This window comes from Megascapheus bottae, chromosome 15 (assembly GCF_031878675.1).
Source record: "Megascapheus bottae isolate mThoBot1 chromosome 15, mThoBot2.hap1, whole genome shotgun sequence".
Taxonomy (NCBI): Eukaryota; Metazoa; Chordata; class Mammalia; order Rodentia; family Geomyidae; genus Megascapheus; species Megascapheus bottae.
This window is the reverse complement of record NC_143523.1, coordinates 20,194,576-20,207,137: the sequence shown is the minus strand read 5'-3', so window position 1 is coordinate 20,207,137 and position 12,562 is coordinate 20,194,576. Positions and strand designations below refer to the sequence as shown.

The following is a 12,562-nucleotide window of genomic DNA, read 5'->3' as shown; positions in this document are numbered from 1 at the left end:
CTCCTGGCCCCTCTCCTTTTTCTTTTACAACTCATACAGAATTGGAAAATAGCATTCCCATTTTACAGCCAAAAATTAATCAAGGTTATCACATTTTGTAGATTGTCTCAATTTACATTAAAAATATATAACTCTAACATCAGTGGGCACTGTGGCTCATACCTGTAATCCTACTCAGGAGGCTGATATCTGAGGATCAAGGTTCAAAGCCAGCCCGGGCACAAAAGGACCTGAGACACTTATCTTCAGTTAACCTCTAGAAAATGGGAAGTGGGGCTTGGCTCAAGGGTAGAGTTGTAGCCTTGAGCTGAAGAGCTCAGGATCACCTAGGCCCAGGAGTAGGGTGGTAGCCCTATACTGAAAAGCTAAGACAGGTGCACAGACCGAGTTTAAGCCACATGACCCACCAAAAAAAAAAAAATCTAACATCATTCAGTAGGTGGTCAGTGTATAGTATCAAAACTAACGTTTGGTTTGAACACTTGTCTAGCGTTGCATCTACTATACGTTCCATCTATAAAAGTGAAATGTAGCATTAATTAGCTATGTTTAAAAAGTTCAAATATGAGCACTTGTATATTTGTTTTGTTTTGTTTTTTGGTCAGTCATGAGGCTTGAACTCTGGGCCAGGGGGTTATCCCTGAGGTCTTTAGTTCAAAGCTACCGCCCTACTACTGGAGCCATAGTGCCACTTCTGGTTTTCCAGAAGTTAATTGGAGATAAAAGTCTCATGATCTGTAGTGCCCGGGCTGGCTTTGAACTGCAGTACTCAAATCTCTGCCTCCAGAGTAGCTTAGGATTAGAGGTGTGAACCACTGTGCCTAGCAATGTATATGTTTTTAACTTGTAACAAAGCTTTACAGACAGATGCAAACAGTAGATCCTCTTTTGCAACTCAGAACTCATCATTGAATGAGATTTTGGTACACATAAGAAGGAATATGATTCCTACAACAGTTGGCAGTGTAAGGGTTTGTTAACTCACACAGGTTGGCTCTGAGAATAAAGCTGATATAAAAGCTAAAAAGAAAAAGTTCAACTATAAGGAGAAACTTGAAAGTAATTTAAAGTTATTTCTGGGTATCAATTTTATCAAATTCTCTTCTCAGGAACTATCTGCTTTCCTCTTCAGAGGATGGAACTGTTAGATTATGGAGCCTTCAAACATTTACTTGCTTGGTGGGATATAAAGGACACAACTACCCAGTATGGGATACACAGTTTTCTCCATATGGATATTATTTTGTGTCAGGGGGCCATGACCGAGTTGCTCGGTAAGAAATCTTTGTAATCTTTTGATTGGGTCTACTCATATTCACTTAATTTTAGAATGCCAGTATTTGTAGCTTTCACTTGATAATGAGTTTGAAAGGAGTTTCAATATCTGCAATATATCTGCAATTATGCCTTTATCAAGAGTACTGCTTTTTTTTCCTTTGTCCAGTCCTGGGCCTTAAACTCAGAACCTGAGCTGTCATTGGGCTTTCTCAAGGCTAGAGCTCTACCACTTGAGCACCATTTCCAGCTTTTTTCTATGTATATGGTACTGAGGAATTGAACCCACATCTTTGTGCATGCTAAGTAAGCGCTCTACCACTAGGCCAAACTCCCAGCTCAGAAGTACTACTTTTCTTTTAGCTACTTTATAATATGCTCCTCCCATCAGATATTTTCTGCCACTACCATTGTGAATCCCTTTGTCTCCATGTCATTTCCTTGAAAGTTCTAGATGAAATAGCACAGGTTAGAAACTAATTAGGGGATGGGGGGAAGGGTAATGGGTACCAAGACATGTGAAAGGGTATCAATGTACGTGAATTAATGCACCTTCTATCTGGCAAATATCATGTAACCCTTTTATTAATTACAATAAAAAAAGAAAAAAAAACTAATTAGGGGATAGCCAAAACTATGGTGAAATATTGTTCTATTAACTATCATTTCTTGCTTTTATAACTCTAAAAAGACTCTGGGCTACAGACCACTATCAGCCTTTAAGGATATTTGCTGGCCATCTTGCTGATGTGAATTGTACAAAATTCCATCCCAATTCAAATTACGTTGCTACGGGCTCTGCAGACAGAACTGTGAGGCTATGGGATGTTCTGAATGGTAACTGTGTAAGGATCTTCACTGGACACAAGGTATTGTACATCTTCATTATTCTAGCACACAAAGATGCTTTTCAAAATAAAAATGGTCTTTATTGTGTGTGTGTTGTTTTGTTTTTACCAGTCCTGGGGCGTGGACTCAGGGTCTGAGCACTGTCCTTGGACACATTTTGTTCAAGGTTAGTACTCTGTCGCCACTTGAGCCACAGCTCAAGTGTGTGTGGTACCAAGGAATTGAATCTAAGGGCTTCCTACATGCTAGGCAAGTACTCTACCACTAGGCCATGCTCCTGGCTCCAGTTTTTTTAATTGTTGGGATAATGCATAGAGGGGTTACAGTTACATTCATCAGGTAGTAGTGGGTGCATTACTTTATTTCTCAAACATTCATATCCCCTTTCTTCTGGCCCATTTTTTGTTGTTGTTTTGATTTGGTTGTGGGGCTTGTACTTGGCCGGGGCACTGCCCCTGAGCTCTTCAGCTCAAGGCTACCACCCTACCCCTTGAGCCAAGCCCCACTTCCTGTTTTCTAGAGGTTAATTGGAGATAAGTCTCAGGTCCTTTTTTGTCAGGCTGGCTTTGAACTTTGATCCTCAGATCTCAGCTTCCTGAGTAGCTAGGATTACAGGCGTGAGCCACTGTGCCTGGCTTATTGTTTTTGTGGAGTGATGTCCAAGATGATTTTATAGCTTGGAAGAGAAGCAACTTTGCCTAGTGCTTAGCCTTGGAGGTTACTCCAAGGGGAGGTGGGATGGGGTTGTAGGGCTTGAACTCTGGCCCTGGGCACTGTCCCTGAGGTATTCAGCTCAAGGCTAGCACTCTACCACTTGAGCCACAGTGCTACTCCCAGTTTTCTGGTGGTTACTTGGAGATGAGTCTCATGGATTTTTGTGCCCGGGCTGGCTTTGAACTGCAATACTTAGATCTCAGCCTCTTGAGTAGCTAGGATCACAGGTGTGAGCCAACGGCACCTGACTCAATTCAACCTTTTTAACCTTACTTCTCTGTTTTACTGGTTTCAAGCAATTATATGAACTTCTTACATATTAATCCTCTTGGATTTCTAGGCAGGCACTCTACCACTTAAGCCATATTGACAATTCCAAACATTTTGTGTGTGTGCGTGCGCGCGTGCATACCAGAATTTAGCTTTTTCGCTCCAGGTTGGTGATATACCTCCTGGAGCCTTAGCTCCATTTCTGGTTCTTGGTATTAATTAGAAATCAAAAGTATCATGCACTTTCCTGCCTGGGTTGACTTCAAATCTTGATTTTTGAGTAGCCAGGTTTACAGGTCTAAACCACCAGTGTCTGGACCAAAAGTGTCTTTTAACCAAAAGTATATAATTTTAAAGATAATATTCATAACATTAAAATTGCTTTAAGTCTTTAGATATCTTTAACTCTAGTTTGATCTTTTCTTTCCCAGGGACCAATTCATTCCTTGACATTTTCTCCCAATGGGAGATTCCTAGCTACAGGAGCAACAGATGGCAGAGTACTCCTTTGGGATATTGGACATGGTTTGATGGTTGGAGAATTAAAAGGCCATACTGATACAGTCTGTTCACTTAGATTTAGTAGAGATGGTGAAATTTTGGCCTCAGGTAAATGATTCATGACTTTGGGATAAAGGTTTAAAATGTATTTGTTTCATGCTAAAAACAAGTACATACAACAAAATGGCAAACTTCAAGTATGGTCATGGTTTCGTTTTCCTCCTAGGTTCAATGGATAATACGGTCCGGTTATGGGATGCCATCAAAGCATTTGAAGATTTAGAGACTGATGACTTTACTACAGCCACTGGCCATATAAATTTACCTGAAAATTCACAGGAATTATTATTGGGTACATATATGACCAAATCAACACCGGTTGTACACCTCCATTTTACTCGAAGAAACTTGGTTCTAGCTGCAGGAGCTTATAGTCCGCAATAAATCAACGGTATTAAAGACCTTTTTGGAAGCTACTGTTCGAAAAAGGGAGACTAAAAGCAAATACCTCAGTGTTTAATATTTAAGCTACAAAGAATGTTTTTGTCTATATGGATGGATCTTGAAGTATGCTGCTTTGAAAATCTGAACAGGATAGTTCCACGTTTTTATAGCAACCACATTTAACTAATTTCCGTTAGTTGAATAAGAGGTATTATGTTCATGGAGGAGACATTATGGTGCTTCGGATTGTGTGGAAACTATGCATTTTCTGTTCAAATGCTATTTTAATTTATTATGTTTAGAAAAAGTTTGAAAAAAATTCATCCTGCTTCAAGATTCAAATTAAGAAATACCATCTTGAATTTTAGCTGAAGACTTCTATAAGCATGTATATTTTCTGCTGTAAAATGAAGTTACTGTATGCACTCAAGTACTATGTTAAATGATCCACTAACATGTTTTTCCTCATCTAAAATTAGTGGAATGTATGTAAATGAATACAGGGAACAATTCCTTCCCAAGATCTAGAGAAATAGAACCATCCACTGACATCTCAATTTATACTATTTGAGTGCACTAAACACTATAAACCAGGTGAAGAAGTTTAGCTTCCTTACTCTACTTCAGCTAAATATATACAACCTAGTACACTTGAAGTCAGACAGACATTTCAGTTGCTTACCTCCAGTACTGAGCCTTGCTTTGGAAAACTAAAAAATTTAGACCAAGTCACTGCCAGTTTTTGCCTTTGTTGCATTTTGTACAGTTTTTATATTTTTGATATCTTGTAAATAAAGACAACCAGCTTTTTCCAGGTTCATAATTTATTGTACAAATTGAGTATTACATGATGAGTTGACATTAGCTTCTCCAGGCTTGGGAGTTTAACACAGGAGGTCAGACATTTTGGAATCCTAAAAACAAAGCAAAAACAGTTTGACACAAATGTGTTTAGTTCTACTTTTAAAATATTCAGTAAATACTATGACAGTACCAACCATGAACCCCTCAGAAATGGAACATAAGCTCCTGAGATTCTCAGAAGAGTCAATGAGGAAAACAAAAAGATTGTCTCTCAAGATTGGTATGTTTCAGTCTATTCTACCTTTAAACAAAGGAGTTGGTAAACAATTTGGTATACACCTAAAGGCCAACTACTGAGGAAGACAAGTATAAAAAGTAGCATTTAAGAAAAAGGTATGTATTTTTTTACTTAATACCTGAATACAGCTTCCCATTTTGGAGGACATGCTATCTCCTTCACAAAGTTAAAAAGTTACATGGAGAATTGGAAAATGCTACCTGTTTTGTCAGGAATAAACTGCAGACCACCGCATTTTGGAATATGCAGTCCCCTAGGGCTAATGTGCTGGAAGCTGTAAAAACTTTTAGCTGAAAATGTAGATTTGGGGATCAATGGTCCATTTTTTATTGTCAACACCAAAGTGATTTACTTAGATATAGGTAGCTTAAAAAGAGCCCAAGGTGTGAATATAAAAATGTTGTATATGAAAACCTAAAACTATGAAATACTCAAAAAGCAAGTTATTCACAGATGGCATCTAATGGTTGGGGCTGGAGTATAGTTCCGTTTCAGAGCCTAGTTTGCCTAGCATGCATCTGCACAAACCTCTTCCAGCCAGCCACTCAGATGTTAAAAACATATCAAGCTGGGTGGTGACCCATGCCTATAACTCCTAGCTACTCCAGAGGCTGAGATCTGAGCATCAAGGTTCAAAGCCAGCATGGCACAAAAGGACCAGAGACTCTTATCTCCAATTAACCTCTAGACTACAAGAAGTGGAGCTTGGCTCAAGGGTATGGCATTAGCCTTGAGCTGAAAGAAGAGCTCAGGGATAGTGCCTAGGCTGGAGTTCAAGCCCCAGGACCCACAAAAACATATGGGTTGGTCCAGTTGCTCAGTAAGCTATGTAGGAAGCATAGGTAGGAAGATCATGTGGCAAAATGCAGGATCCTATCTGAAAGGGAGGAAGGGTGTGTGTGTTGATAATCCTTTTTTTGGGGGGGGAGGGATTGTGGGGCTTGAACTCTGGGCCTGGGTCCTGTCTCTGAGCTCTACAACTCAAGGGTACTGCCCTACCCCTTGGGCCACAGCACCACTTCTGGTTTTCTAGTGGTTAATTGTAGATGAGAGTCTCACAATCTTTAGTGCTGGTCTTTAGTGCCTAGGCGGGCTGGCTTTGAACCTTGAACCTCAGATATCAATCTCCTGAGTAGCTAGGATTACAGGCATGAGTTACCATGCCTGGCTAAGAGATATATCGCGCGCGTGCGCGAGAGTGTGTGTGTGTGTGTGTGTCTCATTTCCTGTTTCCCCCCCCCCCCCCCTAGAGGTTAATTGGAGATAAAGAGTCTCAGGTCCTTTTGTGCCTGGGTTGGGTTTGAACATTGATCCTCAGATCTCAGCCTCCTGTGTAGCTAGGATTACAGGCATTAGCCACCAGCAAGAGATATATCCTTTATACACCAAATCCCAGAAACTGATAGTCCGAATCAGCTAAAATTAAAGATAAAGCTTTTTTTTTCCCCCTCCAAAATCCTTTGGGCAAGTATTTTAGCTTAAGAAAACATTCATATATTTACTTCATGCTTTAAAACTTATTCAATACTTATTGCAGGTGATGCCTATGAAATAGTCCACCTATCTATGAACACTCAAACTCCAATCATAAAAAAAATATTCACAGAATTACAAACATCAAAACCAGTGGAGGCTGGGGGAGTCTGGCCTAGTGGTAGAGTGCTTGACTAGAGGCACCAAGACCCGGGTTTGATTCCTCAGTACTACATACATAGAAAAAAGCTGGAAGTGGTGCTATGGCTCAAGTGGTAGAACTCTATCCTTGAGAAAGACCAAGGACAGTGCTGAGGCCTGAATTCAAGGCTCAGGACTGGCAAAAACAAACAAACAAACCACTGGAAACCACCACATTTAAAATCAGCTGGGTGCTAGCTGCTCATGCCTATAATCCCATCTACTCAGGAGGCTGATCTGAAGCCAACTCTGAGCAGGAACGTCCCTGAGACTCATCTGCAAATAACACTCCCCTCTCCAAAAAAAATCTGCAAGTGGAGCTGTGGCTCAAGAGGTAGACTAAACTTGAGCAAATCAGCTCAAGGACAGCACCTAGGCACTAAGTTCCAGTCTCATACATATACACAGGAAATGTAAAAACAAACTGTCAGGGTTAACAGGTTAGCTACTTATGTAAAAGTGCAATCCTCCCATCTCTACCTAAAGCTGAGGTGTGTGTTCTGCTACACCCAGTAAAATTTTTACTTTTATAATAAACAGTTGAGAAGGAAAACTAATATTAAAATGGCTAGTTTAAAACTTAAATTCCTTACCATTTATGTTGCTTTCACAGCTGGAGTCTTTTTGGACCTCAACTTAAAGTATAAGACCAGCAATGCAATGCCTCCATATGTGGCCAGTACACACTGGGGAGGGAAAAAAGAAAAGTTAGGAAAAGTCATTGTTACATCGATAGTCTAAAATGTAAGTGCTTAATACTTACATTCATTCTACCTGTGAGAGTGTATGAATTAAAATACTTCTTAATACCAGTGAACTGGAATTGGCTTTCATTTTCTGCACCTGCCATGATGTCAATCTTAAAAAAAAAAAAGCAATAATAAATTGATTTGGATGCAAAAGAAGTTTTTTTTAAAATTATTTTAGTTTAAAAACTCAAACCACTATACATAATAATTTTTAACTGTATTTCACCCAACCCAACAGTGCAAAGAGATGGTAGAAAAGCCTTGTTATAGAGGAATTTTTGGAAGTAGGACTTTAACCTGGTTGCTATTTCAGACTTTCCAGGAAAGGTCAAATCACTCAAGCATATGATAACAAGAATCACTACTCCATTCTCTAGATTGTAGTGTAGCTTTCTATCTACACTGAATTACTTTCCAGACTACTTTAAGGTTAGAACTTGTAATCTTGTAATGTTCCTCAAACTATAATCTCAGAAAAGTGACCACCATCTAAACAGAAAGACTTATTAACTCTCTTTCTTTCTCCTCCCTCCCTCCCTCCCTCCCTCTGTGACTCTCTCACTCACTCTCTTCTTTCTTGCCAATTCTGAGCCTTGAACTTTCTCAAGGCTAGAGCTCTGCCACTTGAGCCACAGCACCACTTTCGGTTTCTACTATGCATGTGATACCGAGGAGTTGAACCCAGGTCTTTGTGCATGCTAGGCATGCACTCTATCATTAGGCCAAACTCCCCGCCCCCTACTTTCTGTAAAATAAATTTTCTTATGGAAGAGGGGAGAAGGGTTCATCCATCCATCCACCCATCTATCTATTCATTTTTGTCAGTCCTGGGGCTTGAACTCTGTCCCTGAGCTCTTCAGCTCAAGGCTTGTGCTCTAACACTTTGGGCTACAGCACCACTTCTGGTTTTCTGGTGATTAATTAGAGATAAGAGTCTCAGGGACTTTAGTGCCTGGGCTGGCTTTAAGTTTGATACTCAGATCTTAGCCTCTTAAGTACCTAGGATTATAGGTGTGAGGTACCAGTACCTGGAGAAGGGATCATTAAAGAGAGTTAATAGAAGCCATTAGTGGTAGGGAATCTGGAATTATTACTCCTTATACACCAAATCAGATAAAATAATATAAAAGAACTGATATTTAACTGTCAGACTAGCACAATTAAATTATATTAAGCAATGTTATTAACTTGGAGTCAGGATTCTCTCTGTTGCTTGGAGTGTAAATGAAACTAGTAAGCCTTATTGAAGTATCTTGCAAATATCTAGTGCATTCTTCTACTTAGCCAGTTCTTTTCTTGAGTATCACAAGAGAGAAATCCATGATCTGATTCACAGTCACTAAAATACTATTCATGAAAGATAAAAACTGGAAAAATTAAAATCCCACTATTAAGGTTGATAAGCAGTGATTTCCAATGAGAGAAATAAAATATGAAGAGATCTTTATATACCATGGAAAGATGACTGTCTCCAACTAATGTTAAATGTTTAAAAAAAAATCCCATTTTTGGATGATGTAAAGCACATCAGTCATTCTCAAAATCTGACCCTTAGACCAGCAGCATCAGCTTCACCAGAAACTTATTAAGAATGCAACTTCTCAGACTATCATATGTCTACTGGAGCCTAGCTACTTGTTTCAATAAGATCTACAGTTAAATTCTGTGCACACTAAAGCTGAGAAGAAACCACAATAATGAAAATGGGGGGAAAAGACTAATTGGAAAGTAAAACTGGCAATAAATAGCAAGTTTTAAAAGAAATTAAATTTGTGTACTTTACAAAGGCATCTATTTCTTTTTTATTGAGATAACAGGCCACTCACTAAACCTAGCTAACAGAAGACAAAAATCAGGAGAATCAAAGTTCAAGGCAGTGCCCGGGAGCATGGCCTAGTGGTAGAGTGCTTGCCTATTATGCATGAAGCCCTGGGTTGGAAGTGGTGCTGTCCCTCTCTCAAGTGGTAGAGTGCTAGGTCTGAGAAAGCCCAAGGATAGTGCCCAGGCTCTGAGTTCAAGCCCCAGGACTGGCAAAAAAAAAAAAAGTTCAAGGCAGCCTGGGTAAAAATTTCTCAAGACCTCATTTCAACAACAAAAATGGCACATGCCTTGGTTCTATGTGAGTAAGAAGTATAGATAGAATTATCAAGGTACAGGCTGAGCTGGGCAAAAGACAAGACTCTATTAAAATAATGAAAGGGGAGGGGATGACAGAGCAACTCTGACCAAGATACTCTGTATTCAGATATGGACATGTTAAAATGAATCCTTCTGGTACAACTAACTGATGTTACTAAAAAAATCAAATAATTTGAAAAAGCAAAAGGTCTGGGGATATGGTTCTAATGATTAAGTACCTTCCTTAGTGGGTGAAAGTCCCTGAGTTCAAACCCCAGTACCACCAAGAGAAAAAAGAACTAGTGAACACATCTTCAAAAAAAGTCACCAGAGCCAGGCATGGTGGCTCATGCCTGTAATTCTCAGGAGGCTGAGATCTGAGAATCACAGTTCAAAAGCCAGCCTCAAAGCCAGCCCGGGCAATTAATCTCTAGAAAATGGGATGTGGGGCTATGGCTCCAAGAGTCAGGCAGTAGCCTTGAGCTGAGGAGCTCAGGGACAGTGCCCAGGCCCAGCCCAGAGTTCAAGTTCTATGACCTCCCCCCAACCCCCACCCCCCCCCAAAAAAAAGTCACCACAACAGTTAAAAATGTGTCTGTGTGACCACCTATCTACAATAATGCCATGCCCAACTGATTGGTAACTTACAAGAGCTAGTAGAGCCTGGAGTTTCCAGGAAAGTCTTGAGGAAGTGGAAAAGGAAGGGAACAGAAAGAGGAGCTGTTGCTATGGAAATTGTTACTCCCCTTGTTCATTATTCAACAGCCTTCTGAGCCTTTTCATGTGGGAAGATTGAGACCTCAATTATGGATACTTAAAGAAAAAGTTCTTGGAAATCCACACTTTCCTCACTGTCCTTCACAGCCACTGGCTAATCAAGCCAAAGTAGCACGTTAAATGAAACCTTTATGCTGGGTTTGGTGGCTTACATCTGCAATCCTAGCTACTCAGGAGGCTAAGAATCAAGGTTCAAAGCCAACCCAGGTAGGAAAGTCCATGGGACTCTTATTACCAATGAACTTCTGAAAAGCTGGAAGTGGAGCTGTGGCTTCAGTGGTAGAGTGCCAGCTTTGAGCAAAAAGACTGAGACAGTGCCTAGGTTCTGGGTTCAAACTACAAGACAGAGAGATGGACACATGGTGAACACATGGACACACACATGCATTTATGATGTAATTTTTCTATCTTACTAATTTCTATTAATTCATCTTAATAAACACACTAAAATTATATATACATATCCATTTCATGATACTTTCCTTATTAAATGCTTCAATAGAAAACGCTTCAATTTTAGAATACATCAACTTTAAATTTGTCAACTCATTAAACTACTAAACTTTAGGAGTATTCAACTAAAACAATATTATAGGACTTTAAATTTCTCTGTAGGGCTGGGAATGTGGCTTAGTAGTAGAATACTTGCCTAGCATGCATGAAATCCTGAGTTCAAATCCTCAGTACCACATAAACAGAAAAAATCTGGAAGTGGAGCTGTAGCTCAAGTGGTGGAGCACTGGCCTTGAGCACAGAGGCTCAAGGACGGACCCCAGACCCTGATTCAAGCCCCCAAAGCTGGCCAAAAAAAAAAAAAAAAGCACTCTAGCTTACACAATACTGAATGAAGGCTGATGTTTGTGGGTCTTAAAAGACTCGCCAGAGGCTGGAATGAGGAAGAGTGGGATGTTGCTAATAATAAAACAATGGTGAAAGCGCTAACCTTCAACAACAGTGTGTTATCGGTGCCCTGAGGATCATTGAGTTATAATTTAGTTTTCTTAAGGAAAGAGAAAAATCATCTAAGGCTCACATACTTGTCAACTTGTGATTTAATGTCAAGTAGCATCCTGCTAGAAAGTAGATAGGGCTTCCACTGTTTTTGCTTGTTGTTGTTTTTGGTCTTTACATTTTGGAAAAGGGTCTGGCCATAGCATCCAATTCGTGATCCTCCAGGTTCAGCCTTACAAGTTAAGGCAGGCGAAGCTGTTAACCACTCTCTTGCATGTCAAGGCGTTCAGAACTCTCTGTGCGTGTGTGTGCGTGTGTGTGTGTATCCAGACTAACCGTGTGAAGCTGTTAACCACTCTCTTGCATGTCAAGGCATTCAGAACCTGTGTGTGTGAGTGTGTGTGTGTGTGTCCAGACTATTCTAGATTCCTCCAAGGAAAACCCTTTCTTCCTGCTAAATCACCTACACACTGAAGTCGAACTCACAACTCACGACTGTGCGCGACCAAGTAACGCGTCACTCTCAATTGGACGAAGGCTGCGGCCTGCTAAAGGCGGCCCGGCTGCCATCTTCCTCTGGTCATGGAATGGCCGGGCCCAGCCGCCCGGGCCATTCACACCAAAGGAGGCTCCTCCGGCCAGTGATGGGGTCGGAAACCCGAGTTCCAGTCCAACATTCGGTCACTCGAGTGACCTTGAGGAACTCTATTCGTGACGAGACTCATCCCCCCACCCCCACCCCCAGCGCGCACACACACACACACACACACACACTGAAAAATACAAGCCTCAGGGGTTTCGGGAACCTGGCGAGTTTGGGGGTCCGAGGTCAGCCGGAGGCCGAGCGCGCCCTCGGGCCCCAGCCTCATTCTCTGCCTCTCCGGTCTCTGACCGGTCCCGCCAACGTCCTCATCCCCAGAGAACTCGCGTTGTTCACCGCATCCGAAGCCGTCAGATTTTAAGTCTGCTCTTCAAAGTCAAGGCGCGAGGACCGAGCCCGAGAGCCCCTCGGCACCTACCTTTGTCAAAGTCACAAATTCGACGGCAGACGGCCGACGTCCTTCAACCAACGAAGACACGGACTCAGCCTAACCGGAAGAAGGCCGCCAATTCCCCCCTCCCCTACCTCCCGCATCCA

At 41.1% G+C, this 12,562-nt stretch overlaps 2 protein-coding genes and 1 pseudogene across 4 annotated transcripts in view; 2 read left to right on the top strand and 1 right to left on the bottom strand.

Moving 5' to 3' along the window:
* The window catches only part of Taf5 (TATA-box binding protein associated factor 5), a 21,934-nt gene extending 17,070 nt beyond the window's left edge, over nucleotides 1-4,864 (top strand). Inside the window, exons 8-11 of the mRNA XM_090345962.1 lie at nucleotides 1,110-1,274; nucleotides 1,967-2,144; nucleotides 3,540-3,717; nucleotides 3,836-4,864. Of these exons, the coding sequence (XP_090202088.1) occupies nucleotides 1,110-1,274; nucleotides 1,967-2,144; nucleotides 3,540-3,717; nucleotides 3,836-4,053 (739 nt within the window). The 3' untranslated portion in view covers nucleotides 4,054-4,864. The remainder of the gene's footprint in view (nucleotides 1-1,109; nucleotides 1,275-1,966; nucleotides 2,145-3,539; nucleotides 3,718-3,835) is intronic.
* Nucleotides 829-944, top strand: LOC150053879 (small nucleolar RNA SNORA40; annotated as a pseudogene).
* Atp5mk (ATP synthase membrane subunit k) lies at nucleotides 4,860-12,562 on the bottom strand. 3 transcript variants are annotated; one of them, XM_090345968.1, is made up of 5 exons: nucleotides 12,444-12,562; nucleotides 10,709-10,809; nucleotides 7,593-7,688; nucleotides 7,423-7,515; nucleotides 4,860-4,967 (listed from the first exon to the last, which is right to left on the bottom strand). In XM_090345968.1, the coding sequence occupies exons 3-4, from the start codon at nucleotides 7,677-7,679 to the stop codon at nucleotides 7,426-7,428; spliced, it is 177 nt and encodes a 58-aa protein (XP_090202094.1). In that variant the 5' UTR covers nucleotides 7,680-7,688; nucleotides 10,709-10,809; nucleotides 12,444-12,562; the 3' UTR covers nucleotides 4,860-4,967; nucleotides 7,423-7,425. The 3 variants fall into 3 exon arrangements, with proteins under 3 accessions (XP_090202094.1, XP_090202093.1, XP_090202095.1); XM_090345967.1 differs by lacking the exon at nucleotides 10,709-10,809 and having other exon boundaries at nucleotides 12,444-12,557; XM_090345969.1 differs by lacking the exons at nucleotides 10,709-10,809; nucleotides 12,444-12,562 and adding an exon at nucleotides 10,345-10,403.

Excerpts from the sequence above, each read along its gene's own strand:
- Atp5mk (XM_090345968.1), bottom strand. The coding sequence starts at position 7,679 with ATGGCAGGTGCAGAAAATGAAAGCCAATTCCAGTTCACTGGTATTAAG. Across the intron at positions 7,516-7,592 it reads CTCTCACAGGTAGAATGAAT|TGTGTACTGGCCACATATGG; the intron begins GTAAGTATTAAG and ends TTCCCTCCCCAG.